The sequence below is a fragment of the Triturus cristatus genome, chromosome 10 (genome assembly GCF_964204655.1).
Source record: "Triturus cristatus chromosome 10, aTriCri1.1, whole genome shotgun sequence".
Lineage (NCBI taxonomy): Eukaryota > Metazoa > Chordata > Amphibia > Caudata > Salamandridae > Triturus > Triturus cristatus.
In genome coordinates, this window is record NC_140593.1 from 404,765,631 (window position 1) to 404,787,376 (window position 21,746).

Genomic DNA, 21,746 nt, shown 5'->3' on the forward strand with positions numbered 1-21,746 from the left:
TTTTTTGGAACCCAACCTTTTTCTCAGCCCCCGTTTGACTGCTCACTCTGAAATGTTCCAAGATGGGACTGAGGTGGATAAACTTATTTTTGGAAGGTATGTGAAGATTTGTCAATCGCACCAAAGTTGTTAGCAAAACAAAAAACGCTCTTCCTGGGAAACTGTAACCTAACCATAACTACACTGCGGTGACCACCACTGTGTAATATCTATCTATCTATCTATCTATCTATCTATCTATCTATCTATCTATCTATCTATCTATCTATCTATCTATCTATCTATCTATCTATCTATCTATCTACTATCTCTCTATCTGTTCTTTTGTTTTCCAAAACTCCTTGCAGAGTTGTACTAGTGCAGAATGTGTGAACTGCACTGCCCACAATATTAGAACCCAAACTCATTCTAAAAGCAAAGAACCACGTACACTCCAATAGCTCAGTTGCAAAATTTACTGCAGACCCAGCAAAACTAACGCGGTTTAGGGGTACCTTCTATACCACAAATTGACTTAACATCATGTGACATAAAATATTGTATATGATCATAGAAAGAGACAACATCTGACTCCAGAGAACTTTGGCAGTCGTTACGCTTATAAATTCAAATGGAGTATGTTATTCCAATGTTTGCTACACTCTAATTTTTTTTGTTTTTTTAAAACTCAAATGATTTTCCATTTTTTTGCAGGACTTTCATATTATAAATATATTCTTTTTGTATCAGGACACCTCATTCTAAAAAACAATTCTATTAGCATCAATGAGGCGACCTCTGAACAACTCCTTCATATAGAATATAAATATTCTGTTGCAACACAGAGTAAAAGTACTGTAATATATACTCAACAAACTGTTAATGGCAAGGTTGGCTACCTCAATCAATCATAAGGGTCAAGTCTTTACCCTTGCTTAATAGGAATATGTATAATGCTCAACTACAAGCTTACCAAGACCATTTAACAGACCACCCAAGCCGTCAATCACATAACGTTGGGTGGACTTTCAGTATTCTTCTGGTGGGTGTACAATGCTGTGCACATATGAACATGTGCTGCCTGAAGTTCACACGTGCTGTATAGTGGGTCACCTTGCCTTGATTTGGGCATAATGTGATGTTAGAGTGTTTGTGAAAGTGAGATAAGTGCCACCTAACAGGTCACTGGCTTAGAGATTTGGGCTTTTTTTCCTGGAAGTTGTGTACCAACAATAAAATGCGTGATAAAATGCCAATGTGGTCTGTGTGAGGCAGGATACTTAGTCACCCTTATACTCCTGTCTCTTTTTTTCAGTGTCTACTGCTGATCAGGCGTCAAATGGATTGGGATCACAAAAGAACCCTGACAGTCCAGCGGAAGGTAAGAAGTGTATGTCAATAGCTGGTCCTCACTGCCTTCAAGTTGGACAATCATAAGACAATGTTGTCCCATATGACTGTGTGTACTTAATAGTCGGCATGGGATGCAGATAAACTCAAGTTACTGTCATTGGTTACTTACCAATGCCCTCTCTGAGCAGTATCATGTAGCAGCAGTTGTGAACACTCCACACCCCACATTACACTATTCAGATGCTTGCATTGACCAAATCTGTAAAGGACTATGTTGAGAGACACAGTGACATGGTGTGCACTTCAAAGCACATATGTACATGTCTAACCTTCAACATGCATCGCTTTTGTGTGTCTCGGCGTTTTTGATAAGCTTTCTCTCATTTAGGGGTCTTTTAGGATGGCGGTCGGAAAATCACTCTGACCACCATGGTTGCGGGAAAACACCGCCCTCTAGGACCGCAACATAACCGCTGGTCTAATTAGTATGCTCCACAGTTGAAATCCGACCGCGGCAGTACGATCGCGGCATTTAACAATGTGGTGGTTGCTGCTGCCAGCAGCACACCCGCAATGTCCAAAAAAGCATGTCAGCATATCCCTGCACTGCGTGGCAGGCACTGCACAGTGCCTGCCACCTGGTACAGGGACATGTAGGGGGTAAGGCTGGCTACCGCCGACAACATAATCATGCCGGTGGAGCCTGACCCTGACCATTTTAGCAGTCAAGCTCCGCACACCAAGCAAGCATGCGGACTGTTACCGGCGGAAAAGTGGTGGGCAGAAAATCTCACTGCCGCGGTCATCATCGCCATGCTAATGGGACCGGCGGTTTTCTGGGTTGCGATCGCGGGCGGATGACCGCCACCGGCCTGGCGGTTGCCACCGCTGGCCAGGTGGCGGCCATCCGACCACCATCCTAATGGACCCCTTAGTGTCCCTCTCACGCACTAGCTGGATTTCATTAAATATTTTTCATAATTCAATTTTGCCACATGGTGACACTGAAGAGAACTACTTTATATGGCGTTATCCTTCCTGCTTTGGTGAAAAGCTAGTACTGCAGCGGGCCCTTTCATCGGGCTGTGTGGGATAAGAATGCCTCACTAAATAAGTAGAAATAACTCAATATTTCTTAACTGCGCAGTTAAATAAGCAATCATGCAACACCCGAGGGAGTCAGGAGAGGAGCCATTGTTCTGTACATATGATTTTTATTCCACGTTGTATTTATCAAGCTCATGCTTTTATTGCGTTCGTCAGAGTGAGCTTTTAAAAGAAAGTGATACAGAGTACATTGCAAACATGGGACAAGTGAAACAGGTGCAATAACTGTACCACCACCACCAGCACCAGCACCAGTCATTACAAATATAACAAGCACTGGCAAAGGCAATAGTTTGGGCTTGCATTTTGAGATCTTCTCAAAATATCTAAAATGTCAATTGAAAAAATAAAACTAACAAGCATTGAAAAAGTCAATTGGTTTGGACACTAAAACGCTGAGCTGTTAAAGAAAATACATTCTTAAATGGCCGCTGATGAACATGCATGCATTGTCATGACACATGCTTTCACTAGTCGTGGCACACTAGTGAATACTTTGGCATTGTTAATTCTGTAGTATGGCGGACAAAGATTTTTGTGTAGTAAACTAAAAGTAAAAAAAGTTAAAGTGACAGTGTGCTTCAGTGCTAAAAAAAGGAACTAAGCAGCACTATAGCACTTTGCAGCTAGAGGCCACTCATAATTTTTTTTTTTTAAACGAGCAATAAAATAAATACATGAAATAATTGTTGATGGGCAGTGGGTCAGGGCAGGACAGAGAGCTAAGTTGGGAACAGGATGAAGAGGAGAACATGGAACATCAGGGAACATCTGGGAGCATGGGAAAGAGGTGAGAAAATACAGAGCGTGCAGTGGCAGATGAAATAAGCGAACAAGACACCAGAGAAACGCATCTAATACCATGTAGTATGAAATTTAAAGGAAAAATAATCCCATCAAGGCTGAATGGATACAACTCATCTGTTAAGCACACTGTGAGACGGAAATGATCCTAGGTAGGAACAAGTAAGAAAATAGAGAAAAGAGCTATCAAATCGAGATCAGGTACCTGATACAGACAACAAAGCAAGCGGTCATAAGCAAGGGGTGACCCAAAGCCCACTCTAAGTATATGTTATGTGTTGAAGACAATAGGTCTGCCAATAGACAGCTAAAGCTGCCTGTAGCCAAGACCTAAACATTATTCCTCTCTGTATATAGGTATATTTTAAAGTATTGACAGTCATACGTCTAGCAGGGAGCTGTGCTGAAATTTCAAGCCATCTCTAGCCAAGGGGTTAAATGATGGCTACAGTGATATTACACTGACTTGCCAATGGGCTTTCCAGGGTCAAGTCAGAGTAGTCATTAAGCATCAGTCATCAGCCAGAGTTGTCAAAGAAGTCACTGAAATCCATGCCCAACTCCCACCATGAAGGGAGCGGAGGCATGGATTCACAAATGGAAAGAAGCCACGCAGGAGGCAGGTATTGTGCTTGGCTGGATCCTTCTTGTGTTCCAGAGGCAGTGTTTCAACAAACTTTCTTCAGCTGCCTTCCCAATGTTCTGACTGATATGGCTCGTTTGATTGATCTGTTTGAGCTGGTGCTTTAATCAATATTCTATGTAATTTATTTCACCTCTTTAGATCTAGATATTTTGCACTGCCTGATTGTTGTTTTCAAGTTATCCTCCACTGTTGTTTTCAAGTTATCCTCCACTGTTGTTTTCATGTTATCCTCCACTGTTGTTTTCAAGTTATCCTCCACTGTTGTTTTCATGTTATCCTCCACTGCATCATAATTGTAGGCATACAGGCAAAACTAGGGCACCAGACTGACTGGCTACTATACTGACTTCGATCCATTCCAGCATTCAGAGTGACTGCTATATAAAGTCTTCACAATACCTACTGCTTTGCCTTATTATCAACTCCCCTTGCCTTTCGGGTTCCTCCGCCTCTGCCCATCCCCCAGCAGGCAGGAGCATTATGTGAACAACACCAACCACTAATCAATCTGGCCTCATTTGGAACATGATTTTCCTCACTTGCGGTGGTGATAATGTTTCTGTTAGCCAACAGGGCCATCATTTAAAAATATCCGGTAAATATGGGGAATAAGTAGTTGTAATATGGATACTGCTGTTTATTTCCACATCTTTACAAGTCTCTGCCCCGGTAACCCTTAGCGTGCAGGACCCATTGCTCAATCCACTGTATAGTTTCATGTTTTTTAATGGCAGTTACTCTAAGAGCCTGATTCACAAAGTTAAACCTACACTTTTATGTAAATTTATGATTGTTTGCTATTCACAAAAGTATTTTGCAAGTAGTATATTTACGAGTGAGGAGTCTCCGCATCAGCCGCGGTCCGTGCAGGTAACAGCGGTGGGGCGCTGGGGATGGGTGCGAGGGGATTTTGAGGGACGATTCCAAGAGAAAATTAAATAAATAAATAATTAATTTACTCTCAGCATTGTCCCTCAAAATCCCCCCTCACCCAGCCTCACCGCTGTTACCTGCACGGACCGCGGCTGCTCCGCACATAAAATATAGGACAGTCCTATCTTTTTATATTTGGAGACTCTGTAGTCGTAAAGATACTACTAGTAAAATTCCTTTGTGAATAGCAAAAAATCGTAAACATATGCATACGTCTAAGAGTACCTGGGTGAATCAGGCCTTAGTTCCGTATAATTATACCACTGTATTGGCTTCTTAACAGAGCAATGCATTTCCAGGGAGATGAGACAGAACAAACCCCTTTCTACCAAATGGCAATCGTACTTGGTGCACTGTTGTATAAAAGCACATGTTAATTTTTTTAAATAACAGCAATATGTTTCCAGTCTTTGCACACAAATATATTGCAGGACTCTCAGGCAGGGGTGTGGCCTTATGCTTGTAAGACATTGGCGCCCATACGGAGTGGCCACTGTTTTAAATTGAATAATCGAACTGCCAATACTCACCAGATTGATTCAGTGCTTAATTTGTAAAAACGAAATTCGGGCCAGAGCCCTCGTCAGGAGGCCACTGCAGCTTGCACCACCCGTTGCCCCTGCCAGAGCTGCAAATGCAAGCACTAATACACTACTAATCATCGCACTCTTAAAAGTGTGATAATTCCAGGCCCCTAAAGCTATAAAAACGGCCTGGGTGGTAGGTATTAGTCCTTTTTATTGTGTATTGAATTAATATCCAGCTCATCTTTAAATTTACAGAACCACAGCGTGGCAGACTGCAATAAGTGCCATTGTTGCCAATTAAGTGCCGGTGCTGAGTACCGGAAACCACCGTCTCAAATTAAGCACTGATTGGGGTGGGCCTTGTCGGTCCATTAAGGGCAACTCTGGAACCCTGGCTGCTAGACAGGCATTTTACAATTTCACTATTTTCTTGATGTCTCTCAAAGGGTGGCGATCCTTGAGCCAAGTAATGCATTTTGCAACAATGTTTCCACACACATTTGTAAACAAAAATGCTACAGGTTCTGAAAGGCACCATGCAAACATCTTGTTACCAGGAGCAGCTGATGACATTTCAAAGTGGTGGGCGAGCAAAGTGCCCAACTACCTACAAAAAATAAAAACACATTTTAGCTCCCTACAAAAGCCCATGCTAAAAACAAACCCCTTTCTACCAACTGGCAATCGTACTTGGTGCACTGTTGTATAAAAGCACATGTTAATTTTTTTAAATAACAGCAATATGTTTCCAGTCTTTGCACACAAATATATTGCAGGACTCTCAGGCAGGGGTGTGGCCTTATGCTTGTAAGACATTGGCGCCCATACGGAGTGGCCACTGTTTTAAATTGAATAATCGAACTGCCAATACTCACCAGATTGATTCAGTGCTTAATTTGTAAAAACGAAATTCGGGCCAGAGCCCTCGTCAGGAGGCCACTGCAGCTTGCACCACCCGTTGCCCCTGCCAGAGCTGCAAATGCAAGCACTAATACACTACTAATCATCGCACTCTTAAAAGTGTGATAATTCCAGGCCCCTAAAGCTATAAAAACGGCCTGGGTGGTAGGTATTAGTCCTTTTTATTGTGTATTGAATTAATATCCAGCTCATCTTTAAATTTACAGAACCACAGCGTGGCAGACTGCAATAAGTGCCAGTGTTGCCAATTAAGTGCCGGTGCTGAGTACCGGAAACCACCGTCTCAAATTAAGCACTGATTGGGGTGGGCCTTGTCGGTCCATTAAGGGCAACTCTGGAACCCTGGCTGCTAGACAGGCATTTTACAATTTCACTATTTTCTTGATGTCTCTCAAAGGGTGGCGATCCTTGAGCCAAGTAATGCATTTTGCAACAATGTTTCCACACACATTTGTAAACAAAAATGCTACAGGTTCTGAAAGGCACCATGCAAACATCTTGTTACCAGGAGCAGCTGATGACATTTCAAAGTGGTGGGCGAGCAAAGTGCCCAACTACCTACAAAAAATAAAAACACATTTTAGCTCCCTACAAAAGCCCATGCTAAAAACAAACTCTCCCTCAAATGTCCAAATAAAAGTGCCCCACTACCTACAATAAAACAAAAACACATTTTAGCTCCCTACAAAAGCCCATGCTAAAAAAAAACTCTCCCTCAAATGTCCAAATAAAAGTGCCCCATTACCTACAGAAAAACAAAAACACATTTTAGCTCCCTACAAAAGCCCATGCTAAAAAAAACTCTCCCTCAAAAGTCTGAATAAAAACAACCCCTCCCTCCAAAATAAAACAAACAGTACATGCATTACACATTATGGGCCAGATGTGCGAACCCGTTTGTGCATGCAAAAACATCATGAACCATGTACAAAGCCTATTAAGCGAGTCGCAATTTATTTGCGACTCGCTAAATAGGTTTTGCGACTCGGTATTTGGAAGGGGCGTTCCCTTCCAAATAGCGAGTCTCAAAACCATGTGCTAATGTTTTTCGACCGCAGTTGCAGTCACAAAACACTCGCAATTACCACCTACTTCAAGTTGGTGGTAATGCATTTGCAAATGGGAAGGGGTCCCCAGGGGACCCCTTCCCCTTTGCAAAAGCATACAAAAATATTTTTTAAGGGCAGGCAGTGGTCCAAGGGACCACTGCCTGCTCTTAAAAAATGAAACGAAAACGTTTCATTTTACTTTTTTAGGTCTCGCCTGACCCAGCGCATGCGCTGGTCTGGCAAGACTTATTGAGAGGGCTCCGAAAAATGCTACCAGGCCAGCCTGGAGCTACAGTGCATGTGCGCGGGCGCGCGCGCCACACTTTACCGCGATTGAGGGCTCCGAAAAATGCTACCAGGCCAGCCTAGAGCTACAGTGCATGTGCGCGGGCGCGCGCGCCACACTTTACCGCAATTACTTTCATTTTCGCAGCTGAAAGGCCGCTTTGATGTTTGATGGTGATCGAGATCAGTTTCACTTTCGCGGCCGCATGGCCGCTTTGCATAGCCAATAGGTCCCGCTTTTGGGACCTTATAAGTATTTAGTTATGCAACTGTTGCATGGCTAAACACTTATAAGGTCCCAAAGGCGAGACCTATTGGCTATGCCAATGCTTGTTTTAAATGCATCCCGTATTCCTTTAAGGAAAACGGGCTGCATTTTTTTTTTAAAACTGCTTTATTTCAAAGCAGTCCCAGACATGGTGGTCTGCTGAGCCCAGCAGGCCACCATCCCTGGGAGGGCCTGTCATTCCCAATGGGCTCGTAAATTGCGAGAGGCTCATTAATATTAATGAGCCTCGCAATTTGCGACCCCATTGGGAATCGCAAACAGTGTTAAACACACTGTTGTACATTTTATTTTGCGCCTCGCAATTTGTGACTCGCAATTAGTCACAAATTGCGAGGCGCAAAATAAAATGGTTGTACATCTGGCCCCAAATTAATTAAATAAAACAAAATTCTACTTACCGCGGGCTCCGCGTCCTCACTGTCCTTCCGACTTGTACTTGTTCTCCACCAGCTGTCTAAGACAGCTGGGTTGAGAGCTTCAAAGTGTGCATGTCACTCAGGCCGCAAAGTGACATGCACACTTGGAAGTGCATGGCCATGACTATTCCAGTCCTTCTGCTCACAATCGGCAGCAGAGGACAGTCAGGACACGCCCTTCTGGCTCGGGGCAGTCTGGCGCCTGCGGTGTACCTTGGTTAAAAATAAAATGGCAATGAAATAATTTAATTTCCATTTTATTTTTAACACTTCACCGCTGCAGCAACAAAAAGTTGAGTATTGCAGTGAGAATACAGTCCCATAAATGACTGTAAACTTGTCACCAGGAGACCCACATTTCCTATCATAGTCGCCTAACTACGCCAATCTTGTAGGTTTTTAACCAGATTTAGCCAAAATAACTTCTCTTGCATCTGCCAGTTCCCTTTTCTTCCCCAAACAACACTGGTACAGAGTAGCCCTTCTGTCCTACATCCACACCTCAGGCCCTTGGCAAAAGTCACTATACACCATCAACACAGTGAATGTGTAAAGTGACTTTTGTGAAAGGTTGTGCATTGGTGCTGTACACAAAACATATATACAACATATATGCATTTGTCACTTGGTGCTGATAATGTTATAGATTCCCACCATGACTCAAAATCATATTTTTCACTGTGGTGTATAAACAAGCTAATCCTGTGCATTTTAAATATGTCCCTTTGTCTTTGCCAATGCTTGTTTTCTGTAGTAGGAGATATCCTTTTTTATGTCCTTTTCCTTCGTCATTAAACGAGGTGTTATTGGGGCCGACTGACAAATAATGTGCTTATATTATGTGGAGCACGCAGAGGCTGACTGTTTGGGGCTTGGTTACTGTGAGGTCAAAGGGGCTACAGCTGCAAAGAATAACAGTGCACCACTTGACTTCCTAAATAGTTGGCAGGAGCTGAGCCCCCTCCCGCACCTGCATAGTTATTAGTTGTGTGGTAGTTGTGTGGTTTCCTACTTGACATTGAGACAGAAGCCTGCTGGGGACAACAATCTTTGATTTCCAATGTGACAGAGTACAACACCAGAGCACTAACCAACTGCTGGCATTCCTTTTTCTCTTTATGAAAAGGGTGGGAATAAAGGTAGTGCAAGAACGGCAATAAACATAGAGGCTTATTTACGAGCCCCTTGCACCGCTGGAGAGTCACTTTTTTTGACGCTCGGGCAGCGCATATTTCCAATTCATATATATGAGGCCACGTAAAGCCACTATGAGTGGCGTTGGATGTCCCCATAGATATGGAGTAAGGAAAGGCAGCGTATATCGCTGCGTCACCTCAATCTGCGCTCTGGAGGCGTACCATGTGCGTTGTGGTGGGTGTTTCCACGCAACACACATGGATTTTGACACTGCCCCAGATTTACAAGATCATGTAAACCCAGAGAAGTACCAAAACCTAGCGCTTCCTGAGGTGAGGCGTAGTGCCGTTTCTGCAGCCTTGCGCCAACGCAGGTGCCCTTGCACATGGTGCCTTTGGGGTCAGCAGGATTGTTTTTGTGCAAGAAGGGGCACCTTCCTTAACAGAAAAAAATCCTAAACTGCATTTTCCTCTTTCTATGTGTGTTGTAGAATGCAGCACACATAGAAGAAGTAAAGATATTTCTCCTCATTACGCCTCACCATGACCGTTGCATGGAAACACCCACCGCAACACCCATGGAACGCCTCCTGAAGCACAGAGTAAGGCGATGCAGCAATTTGCACTGCGTTGCCTTGCTAAACATTTATGAGGCCACTTAAAGCCACGGAGGTTGACTTTGTGTGGCTTGATAAATCTGATTCAGAGCCCTGCATCATGTATGTACCCAGGGCCGGACTGCTCGTGCCAGGCATCCGGCGTTGCCCTGGGAGACTGGAGGGGTGGGGGCCGGTTTTGTTACTGGTTGCCGGTTAGGCAGCTGTGCTGCAATATCAGCCCCCAGTACAAAAGCAAAAACAACAGTTGATGGACGGAATGCAGAACAATGTCATACATTCACCCCAGTACAGAGATCTGGGCCTAAATCCATACTTTTTGTTGCTCACCATGTCATTCCAGTTTGAACCCAGCCATATGCAAATCAGTCTTGACCCTGTGCCTCATGGGACAGTCCAGCAGTGCTTCACAGTTGCAACACCCCCATCCTTCTGGGCTGGTTCGACCAAATTGTCAGGGCTGATTTGGATTGCCAGTCCCGCCCTGCATGTACCACACTTTAGGTGGTGCAAAGGTTACGCAAGGCTCTCATAAATATTCCCTATAGTGTCAGAGCCTATCACTTCAGACAATGCTGAATGCCACCCAATTGTTACGGATTACTGCAATTGTTTGTATAATTTTACGAATCTATGCCATACCTTGACTGTAACTGTGCGATAAGCTGATGCAAGATGTATTGTATGACTAATGTTGCAACTTCAATAAACAGATTTCTAAATAAATAAATATTCCCTATAGTGCAACATGGTTCTTGCACTGCATGGTCTCTTCTGCACTTTCAGGCCGTAAACCATACGGCAATCAGTGTTTAACCAATGTGAGTCTTGTAATTTCACTTGCGCCAAACGTAGATTGAAGTTTCCGATAACGTTCATCCCTATGCAAATTAGGTGGGTTTTTTCACTTGCGCTGCTGCACTGTAAAGGGGAGGGAAGAGGTGTGGCGCTGCAGCCAGGGCGACTGACTTTGCAATCTGGGGTTCATGGTTAGATCGCCAGCGGCAGATTAGCCCAGCACCATGTGACTCTGGGCAATAGCTTGCTTAATCTTCCAGACGGCCCCCAGCGCCTAGAGACGCTTACGGGTGATTGTTCGCGCTTTAGAAATGTGGAATTTGTTGGGTTTTTTTTAAGCAGTATTGCAACGGCAACATGTCTCGAGAGCTGTAAAAACAACAAATTCCATTCACAAGATCAGATTCTTCGTAATATGCCTACAACAAGTACTGTGGGTTTCTGAACCTTCAATGCCACACCACTTTTTTTTTTTAAGTAAGCTTTATTTCTACTAATAACATTTTATAGTTATGCTTACATTGTACAGGCTATTTGTTTGACCTCTCAATATAAAATAATAAGCCCTGGACATTTTCCAAACGTGTATTCATTGTTGAACATTTCTTTGTGTTCACCTGCATGGGATGCTTCAACAAAAGAAGTTCATGGGTCGTGTGTTTTTTTTCTGGTGCTCAATACCTGCTTTACGGCCTTGAGGGAACTTTGCACACCACGAGCCAGGTAATTTTGCAAAGTAAAGGTATAAAATGCAGATATAATCTCTGTGACCTCTGGATGCTGTTAGTAAGAGCCCCATTAAACCAAGCCTTTCATTAGCTCTTACTTTTTCCCATTTAAATTCAAAGGGATCCGCTACCTTTGATCACCGGAGCACTCCACAGTTACTCACAAACAGGCCTCTCAATGCAGGTAGCAATGGGATTACAAGGATCTAAACATTAATTTAAGAAATTAGAAGATTGGTACCTACCATTACTAAAATGGCTGGACAGTTGTGTAGCTGGACTTGTGCACTGAATTCCATGGTTTACCACCACAACCACATGAAGGGGTTTGATTACAATATGATTCATGCAGCACAAAATTGAAAAAATAGTTTAGTAGTGAATGCGGGACGCTTCTACCTTGATTTATCCATTCATTATCTATAGCTTATTTTCGAAGCAATGTGAGAAGCAAGTATGTTATTACTTTCTGATCGAAATAAAGTGACATAGAAGCTCAGTAATTGGATGTTCATGTATAGATTGTGGGGTGCTTAGGCATCATTTCAGTATGGCTCACAGCGGAATAGTGAATTCTCCACTTTGTAACAACGGTAGCAGCATGGGGCAATTTAAGCATATGTGGCCCAGTTGTTTGACAAACAGATAAAGTTAAGAGAAAAAATATCAGAAAGAAAGGGGATTTCACTCAGCCCTATTACCTAGCTAATACCTACTGTGGCCATTTGTGACAATTGAATTGTACTGTATTGTATTAAGTTCTTATATAGCGCGAACAGCCACCCCACGGGTATCCTGGCGCTTAGACTTGAAGATAACCACCACAAGAGCAGACCAGATTGACGGTGGAAAGGTCTAATGTTCAGCCCTTGGGAATAGCCAGGTTTTCAGACTCTTCCTGAAGCCAATCAGGGAATTGGCCTGTCTGATGTTCTGGGGCAGCTCGTTCCATAGACGTGCGGCAGCCACACTGAAAGCTCTACCACCCATCCCGGAATGCTTAAATGCCGGCCACATTTGATTGGTACATTCAGTCACCTGCCTGCCCATCTCTTACAACCTCCCCTAGACAGAAAAGTGTTCCTGGATCATGACCGTACCTTTTAGGGCCACAAAAGTGCCAAGGGTCAGAACTACTGTCCTTGACAAATTATACTATGTAACAATCTATCGGGTATCCCATATCCTGTATGCTTCTCCATGTCTGTTCTTCTCAGCACCAAATCTTACTTGCCATCACCCATCCTCATACAGTCTATCATATGAATTTCGTCGGCATTCTCTCAACAAAACTCCACCACCATCACCCAAACACGTTGGCTCACTCACATTTAAAATGATAACCCCCCGCTAAGTGGACCGAAGGCTGCTAATTTAGTTTGAACACAATTACTCTTAACAGTAGCCTAATCACTCTCTAGGATAACCCATTGTAGCTCAATTTGATTTCCAGGCTTATTACTCCAATGATCTATTAATTCAGTATGTATAGCTAATGATGCTTTTTCACAGCACTTCCCCCACTAATCTTTCATGTATCAGCATCACAACTGTGGCCTGTGCCAATTAGCATTGAGACATCAAGTCACAACCTCCTTCATCTACCAGCACCAATTTCCACACCTAGCCCAGTCCCACCCTCATCTAGCACTTTGAAAGTTTGCCACCATGCAGACCACCGTTAGAAAAATCATGGGTCATATTTTGGAGCATCTTCTTCAAGTTTCCACCTACCATGTCCAAAAATGCATAAAGAGATTAAAAAGAACTAACTTAAGATTTATTCTAGAAATGTTCCATTTGGATGCATAAATGAGGCAGAAAAAATGGCTTTGTGTAGGCCAATGGCTTGTTGTACATCAACAAGCCAGACGCATGGCTATTCTCGTCTCTAATTCCCTAAGAAAAGTCACAATCGCCTTCTTCGCCAATGGTGCTTTCATACTCCAGGCCAATGGAAACATTTGACTATCTTTGAATGAAAAGGGGCTCTCTCTCAGACAGTTCCCGAAAGCACTTCCTGAGGCACCCCAACAGACCAATATCTAGTCTTCCCTTCAAACCATCTCAGAAAACTCACATACCTACTCAGTATGTTGCTCAGCTGGGTTTCAACTGCTGCCAGCTCCCAACAATCCATCTGATCTCGACGCCCCAGTGGAAAAACACCTCATGCAAAGGTCGGCCGCATCAACCATCGTTTGCCCCATGAGAATATGTTGGTTACTGATGATTCAGTATCTGAGCTTGGCTATTACATAGCTTGTAGGTGACAATTCGATTTTCATTCTTAATGATCTCCTCCAAGCAGGACTCCTTATTAACCATTAAAAAGGAGCAGCAAAGGGAGTCAGCAGAGTTGCTACAGGAAATTCTGCAAATCTAACTTGCACAGAGCTTCTGTGCATCCAGTCCCCCATATTTCCAGTGTAGCACTGCCTATTCCACCATCCTCCAGAACCTTTCATTCATTGTTGCAGTGATTTACTGTTCTTGTTCTTAGATACATTTCTTGTACAGACTTTTCATTTTCCAGCTGTTGCCAAAATATGGTGATCATGGTTGATTTTAACCTTGGGGCTGACAGACCCCAGCCCTAACAAACGTGAGTTCATCAAAAATGTGTAGGCACTGGATATGGGCCAACATTGACAGCTAATAAAACACTGAATCTGCTGTTTACCAGCAATATATTGCTATTACCCAAGGGGGTTGTATGGGAGGTTTAGGTGAGCAGGCCCAATGTTAACCCACACACTCCACCAAATAAAAGCTGTGACCTAAGTCTTGAATGAACTAAACTCTACACATTCTCATGGTGGGTAAGGGGGGTAAGGAGTAGAAGAGATGCACACCGGAGGTTTGAGGTTCAGTCTCCCAGAGTTCATGACTGCAACCATCTCTGTCTCTCTCTCTCTCGCAACAAGTGCAGATCAGCTGTGTTAACACACACACCAGCGGGACAGCCAGTATGGCTATAATAATAGGCACACACAGTTTGAGTATGAAAATAAGTGAACGCTTATAACAATACTGTGCAAGTCTAATCTCTATATGGCTCACCTGATGAACCAGTAGGTGCCCCGGTAACAAACCCAGGTCGAACCTGGAGACATTCTGTGTACTCGAAAACACCAGAAGAGACAGTTGGTCACTTAGGGCCACATGCACAACAGGAATTGTGATTTCCTAATTGAGATTCTTTCTGAATGCCAATTTGGAAATCTAAATTCCTAAAGTAAGAAACTTACAAATATTAGAGATTCTTAATGGGTCGCAAATCGACCTACCTCATGAATATTAATGAAGTAGGTCGCAGTTTGCCACCAATTAGTAATGACAGCCAGCACAGTGATGGTGGCCTGCTGGGGGTCAGCAGACCGCTATGTCTGTGATTACTTTTAAATAAAACAATGTTTTTTTTAAATGCAGCCCGTTTTCCACGAACTTTGAAGTTTCATTGTTTAGGAGTAGGCAGTGGTCCGTGGGACCACTGTGTTCTTTAAAAAAATATTTGTATGTATTTTTTCCATTCTCGAAGGGGAAGGGGCCTATTGGACCCTTTCCCATGTGCAAATGGGTCACCACCTCCTTCAAGGAGTCAGTAAAGTATTACTTTTGTGTGCGGAATTCGATTGCAAAACATTAATTCATCCCATTCAGACTCAGTATTTGGAAGGGATGCCCAAAACACACCCCTTCCAAATACTGAATCACAAACACAAATTACGATTCTGTAACGTGTTACTGAATCACAATTTGTGCTTTGAATATATGTAAAAGCATTTTTGCAGTTGGAAACAGTTGTATCTGACCGCAAAAATGCATTGTACATACGACTTATAGCTTCAGTTGTAAGAAGACCCAAAACTGAGAGATGAGCTTTCTTCAAAGGTGAAGCAGGTAAGTAGAAATAAACATGAAGGAAAGGCGAGGAAACCAAAACAAAGGTGCAGGGAATGAAATATGGTGAGCGAATTGAGCATACGGGAACTATAACACCAAGTAGCTGCGAGGCAACTTGTTCTGGCTGCATAAATTGTCCTGGATGATGGACGTCTGTTGTTCTGATTTGTCTTTCTTCTCTTACTGACCTGGGAAACCCAATCCTGATATCTTAGTCACAGTCTCCACTGTCCAGTCTTTCACAGTCTCCAAGCATTGATATTTTCCATTTTGTTCTTATTTCTTATTTGAACTTATGTTTCGTGCTACCTCCTGACCTTTGTTGAGTCATGATAAATATTGAAACCTCTAATTTGTTGCTGGAACTGCAATGCTGGACAGATTAATCTCTCATCTTGTGGCATCATTAGGAGGAGGTGATGGAGCTACTGCCTCTTGTTGGTCACCCCAACACCTTTGATTGTTATGTACTGCCAACAGCAGGCAGCAACAAAACAGACACATCTGAAGTCAAAACCATCACAGGAGTGCTACAGCTCATACAGGGCGAGGCTGTGGGTAGAGGTGGTGGCCTGCAAGCAGCGGAAGCGGCATGTTTCACAGAATCGGTAACTAACTGTACCCTATGCTATGAATTATGCCTGCACTCACGACTGAAGAAGCGTGGGTGCACACAGGCTTGCATGGGAATTCTAGGATGTGGTTTCCCAGAACTCCCATTGGTGGCCATGTGTACTGAATTGGTGGTGTCAGGAGTCCAGTAATTATACCTAGTTGTGCCTTTGAAGTGGGGAAATTCAAAGAGGCCTTTGAAGAACATAAGGTTCTTACCCTTCCTGCCCTGACTCCAGACTCATTACGGGGGGAGGTTAGGTAGCCCTTTGTGTGGGGACAGGCACAGCGTTATTCAAGGGCAAGTGCCACACCCTCACTCCCAATCTAGCTCAGAAAGGCCCATCAGCCTGGTGATGGGCCATCAGCAGGGGAACGTCACACCCAAGCTCCCTCTGTGTGTGACTGTCTAGAGGGAATGCACAAAGCCCAGCTGTCACCCAACCTAGACGTGTATTCAGAGACAGATAGAGGCACAGAATGGTTAAAGTAAGAAAAAGCCAACTTCTAAAAGTGGCATTTTCAGACTTACAATTTCAAATCCGACTCCACCATAAGTTGTGATTTTAAATTGTGAGTCCAGAGACACCAAACTCAACATTTCCATATTGTCCAAATTGGACATTACACTTATAAGATGGTATAAAGTAATCCTAATGTTAGCCTATAGGCGTGATAGGCCTTACAGTAGATAAAATGAATTTAAGAGTTTTTCACTAACTGGACTTGTAAAACTAAAAGTACAGGTCCAACTGTTTAAATACCCTGGCCTTGGGGCTGTCTAGGGCCTACCTTAGGGATGGCTTATATGTATTAAAAATTAAGGTTTGGGCCTGGCAAGTGGGTTAACTTGCTAGGTCGAAGTGGCAGTTTAAAACTGTCAACACAAACTCTGCAACGGCAGGCCTGAGACAAGTTTTAAAAGGCTACTGAAGTGGGTGGCACAATCAGGGCTGCACATATAGTGCACTTTATTAGGGACTTATAGGTAAATTAAATATGCTAATTGTGGATTTACCAATGTTACCATGTTTTAAGACAGAGCAAATGCAGTAGGCAACAGTGGTAAAGTGCCCAGAATCCTAAAGCCAGCAAAAATAAGGTCAGCAAAACAGGAGGTCAGAGGGCAAAAGGTCACGGGAAAACCATGCCAAGGATGTCAGGTGTAACAATCTTGAACCCTGGACCACCAGAGTGACTCCAAGGCCCAGTTGTCTGGATTCCTGATCAGAATCCTCAGGGACAGAAGAGACTCTAACCGCCTTTACCCAGCACCAGGATTCTGTCAGCTGTGAGACCTGCCCTTCCAAGTGGTGCTGTCCCAGTCATGGACTCTTGGACGTGGGCCTAAAGGTGCTCTGCCAGCTCAGCTGTGATCCTAGCAGAACCAGCTCAGTGCAACCCATCACCTCCCAAAACTCTGCATCCGGCCGGCTGCGTGACTCACTAACAATGCAGGGCTTTGCATTGCCGCCGGCAGCCTCCTCAGAACCGATGCATTCTCGGCACAGGTCTTCGCATTGCAAGCACCACAAATTATTCAGAAGCAGCCGGTGCACAACGCATCTTTGATGCAGGTCTCTACATTGCAAACCCCTTGTTGACTGCATCCTCGATGACACAGAACCTCGCATCACAGCTCCACAGAACCGTCATTGATATCTCCACACTGGGACCTTGCATAGTTGCAGCTGGGCAACATATCCCCAATGTGGGGTTTCAAAGTAGTTCACAACCAGTATTTAAGGTACTCTTGTTCAGCAGGCCTACCTTGGTCCCAGTATTTGACCCACGCCCCATCGCGGTCTGCCTGAACTTGTGACTTTTCCCTGGTCTGGCGCGACCAGATAACCACAGTTGGCCACAGTTAGCACTTTGTGATTTTAGGCACTATTTTCACATAAATCTTTAAACTTGTTATCTCCAGGTCTACTGATTGGATTTTTGTTATTTTGGTGTCAATTTATTAAATTGTACGCTATTTTTCTAACTTGGCTTGGGACTTTTCTTGTGTAGTTTTTTCACTGTATTACTGTTTGAAGTACTGCATAAATACCTTATACAGTGCCTCTTTGTTAAGCCTGACTGCTTAGTGCCAAGCTACCACAGGGTTAAGCACAGGCTAATCTGGGGTTTGCTTGTGGTTCAACCTGACTGAGATTGTGGTTTCTACTTGAGTAGAGTTTCAACCCCTCAACCAGTTACTCAATTTCCAACACCACTGCTCTAACAACCCAAACTCTCTGGACAGATCTCACTCTAAGCATTGCTAGATAGTCTCTAACAAAACATCTCAATCGCACTTGGCAGACATGTCAAACTCATAACTTGCAAAATAAAGGAAAATTCTATGTCCACTAATAGGTGGTACAACAAAGAACTGATGGAGATGAAATGAAGCATCTGCAACCTGGAAAGCCAATGGTGAAAATCCATGACTAAGGTTGACAACTCTCTCTGCAAGAGACACAGTAGGAGCTGCCACAAAGCTATCAAGAGAACCACAGAGGCCTAGCTTTCACAATTTATTGATGAAGCCATAAACGACATATGAGTTCTTTAATCTCACCCAGGAGTAGATCGATCTGGACTTCCTAAAAAATGCTATTTGTGAGCCAGCAACACAGTGAGAACCTGATAGTATAAGATTTCAAAAATCTTGGAAGTCATCTGCAGTTAATCAGGACCTTTGTCTTACACCCGTCATGCTGTCTGCTTCCCAATCTGCATTTTTAGTATTCTTTCCAACAACAAAAGCAAGAGTAATCGACACTGGTTCGTAAAATAAGACTTTCAAAACTTTCTTCTGAGACATGTTCCGTCACATGTCTGAAGCAATTTTTTCCTCCACTTCACAGATGTTGCATTAATAATGAATTGCTGCCTCCTGAACAAAGATTTTCCAATACCTCCAAAGCATGCCATCATCACACATTGATCGAAAAGACTAATGACAGACCCAGAGGCACTGGGTAAATACTGCCCTATTTCTAGCCTAAGCTTCCCCAGCAAGATCCAGAAAAGGAGGTAACAAAGCAACTCCTAACATTTAAGGAATTAAGACACAGTTTCTAAGACAATATCAGTTGAACCTCGAGCTATAAGCCAAAGACAGCTAATTCCACATCCAGCATAAAAACTGTCCAGAAAGCCAGGCCAGAAAAGCATGAACCATGGGCTCTACTGGAGGAAAGAGAGCTTCATATGAATATGTAATGCCAGGTTTAAAGTCATTGCATTAGAAAGAGCACATTCTAACCAAATTACCCTGTGATGGGTTGCCCAACCTAGGCTTGTCTCCTTTCTTCAATGCAAAAGTAAGACATTTGTGTGTCCCTGTTTATGTCCTCGAATTAATGCCGTTGTCAAGAGCATCAACTTTTACCATTCCCTGAATATCACTCTCTCTCTTTCAAATAAAACATCAGTTTTTGCTGATGAGACTCTGTGATATGGAATGCTCAGGCTATTGCAACATCACCTATTGCACATATGCTCCCAAACACATTCCTTACTAGGCTGCAAAAGCTACAAAACCAGACTGTGACCATTTTCCTAAATTTGTGGAGGGGAGACCTCAGTAAACATTCCCTGAAAGTGTCCCCCCCGACTCACAGGGGTAAAAGGATGACGTTCTTTTTTCTATGTACTGCATGTGAAGCCCAGGCAGGCAATGATCCATGATATCTAGAGAAAGTAGGACCAATTATGGTTCAACCAGGGCCTGCCACGCTCGGCAACTGCACTTCCGATCAACTCGATAAGACTCAGACATTTGAAACATGGAGGCAAGACTATTGGAGTGTGGAAATTTAGCTTGCAAACTGAACATTATCTGCGCCATCTTGCCTCTCCCCAGCGCCACGCACAGCGAATGCACAGCCGCCATTTTAGGCACCCCACTCTCTCCCCGCTCACTCTCGATCGCCAGCACTTTCCCCTGGCGCTGCGAGCATCCCCCGCGCGCCGGCCACCCCCGCTCTCTCATACAGGCCATAAACCCTCTCCTTCTGCGCGACCCTGCTACGGAACCACATCCGACCGACATCCCATACATGGTCATGCCTCTCCTTTGATAACCCCCTTCCTCTGCGCCCCATTGTCCGAACTGGTCCCAGGCCATCACCTAGCCCTGCGGATGCAGTTTATTGCCCCTACTGTAAGGGAAACACCCCGCATCAAAGGGATTACAGTAGATCAAAGCCCCTACCCCCTGTGACCCAGCCGGTTGCACACACCCCCGGGAATTAGCGGAATTCCCTGCTGCGCGATAGCCATCTCCCACTGCGGGTAGGGTGGGAACCTCTACTGTAACTATGTGTGGGATCGGATCTGAACCGGGGCTTCAGGGGATGTTCTTTCATGCATCAAGAGAATCTCAAGAATGTACTATATGTAATAAAGCAATAAACCGGTGTATAAGAGACCAGGTCTCAGAGATGCGGTTAGAGCACCTCGTGACGATACCTTGCTGTCTGATCTGATGTGTTCTGCTCCGACGGAATAAAACTTTGTTTCCTGCCTTCCAGTCTCCGGCGCCTGCCTCTTTCATTGGTAAATTATCGAGTGGTATGAGAGGCGATTACCGCCGGGCAAATACTTGAAAGGTTATCGACTGAAACTGCCGCTACCATTTAACAATTGGCGTCCCAAACGTGGGGCCCATCAGCGACACGTGGATCCAGTGGGAGAGGTCCCGACGACAGAGTGAACGACTGCAACGATCGGGAGAGCTCCTGCCCAATAGACCCTCGTCTGGCAGCCGATCATCCGAACTTCACTGGTTCCGAGCAGACCTCTCTCGAGTGATCTACGGTCCTGACTGGGAACCATCAGGAGTGCCGCGGCAAATACGGAGAGTAGAGGACGATCGGGCGCTGGAGGCGGAAGACGAGAAACTGTCCACGCGGTCCGGGTAAGGTCGTGATACACGACAAAATGCGAAATAATTGATTGATTGTTTAAAGCTTTGGAAATACTAGTATTGCTCATTGATTGTGCTCATTGATTGTTCTCTTTGAGATATTCGCTGTCTACAAACGGGGAGGAGTAGAAATACTCTCTCTCTCTCCCTTTGCAGATAGTGAAGGGTAGGTAACGCAGACTTTTGTCCCCGTTGAAACCCGTCGTGCCTATCTTTATCTCCCCATTGATTGATTGTCCGAACATTGATTGTTTTGGAGAATAGTGCTTTTTGAGATATTCTCTGTTTGCAAATAACGTAGAATAGGAATATTCTGTCTAGTCTTTGCAAATAGTGAAGGGTAGGTAATGCTGACTTTTGTCCCCGTTGAAACCCGTCATGCCTATCTTTATCTCCCATTGATTGATTGATTGATTGATTGTCCGAACACTAGTTGTTCGATATTGGTTCTTTGGAGGTATTCTCTGCTTACAAATAACGAAGAATAGAGATATTCTGTCTAGTCTTTGCAAGCAGTGAAAAGATAGGTAGTGCTGACTTTTGTCCCCGTTGAAACCCGTCATGCCTATCTTCTCCCCACTGATTGGTAGTTGGTTCTGCCCGGACCGCTTATTAGAGGTGAACCATCCGGCTCCACTGGAGGGCACCCCTAATAAGGACATGTTCACTAAATATGGACTAGTCGCCGTAGCTTATACCAAGCTATGGCATAAATA

At 44.0% G+C, this 21,746-nt stretch overlaps 1 protein-coding gene across 6 annotated transcripts in view; it reads left to right on the forward strand.

Moving 5' to 3' along the window:
• KIAA1217 (KIAA1217 ortholog) overlaps nucleotides 1-21,746 on the forward strand; it is a 1,240,780-nt gene that overhangs the window by 370,442 nt on the left and 848,592 nt on the right. For all 6 annotated transcript variants that reach the window (XM_085631670.1, XM_085631677.1, XM_085631672.1 and 3 more), the window contains exon 2: nucleotides 1,295-1,360. In XM_085631670.1, coding sequence (XP_085487796.1) covers nucleotides 1,295-1,360 — 66 coding nt within the window. The remainder of the gene's footprint in view (nucleotides 1-1,294; nucleotides 1,361-21,746) is intronic.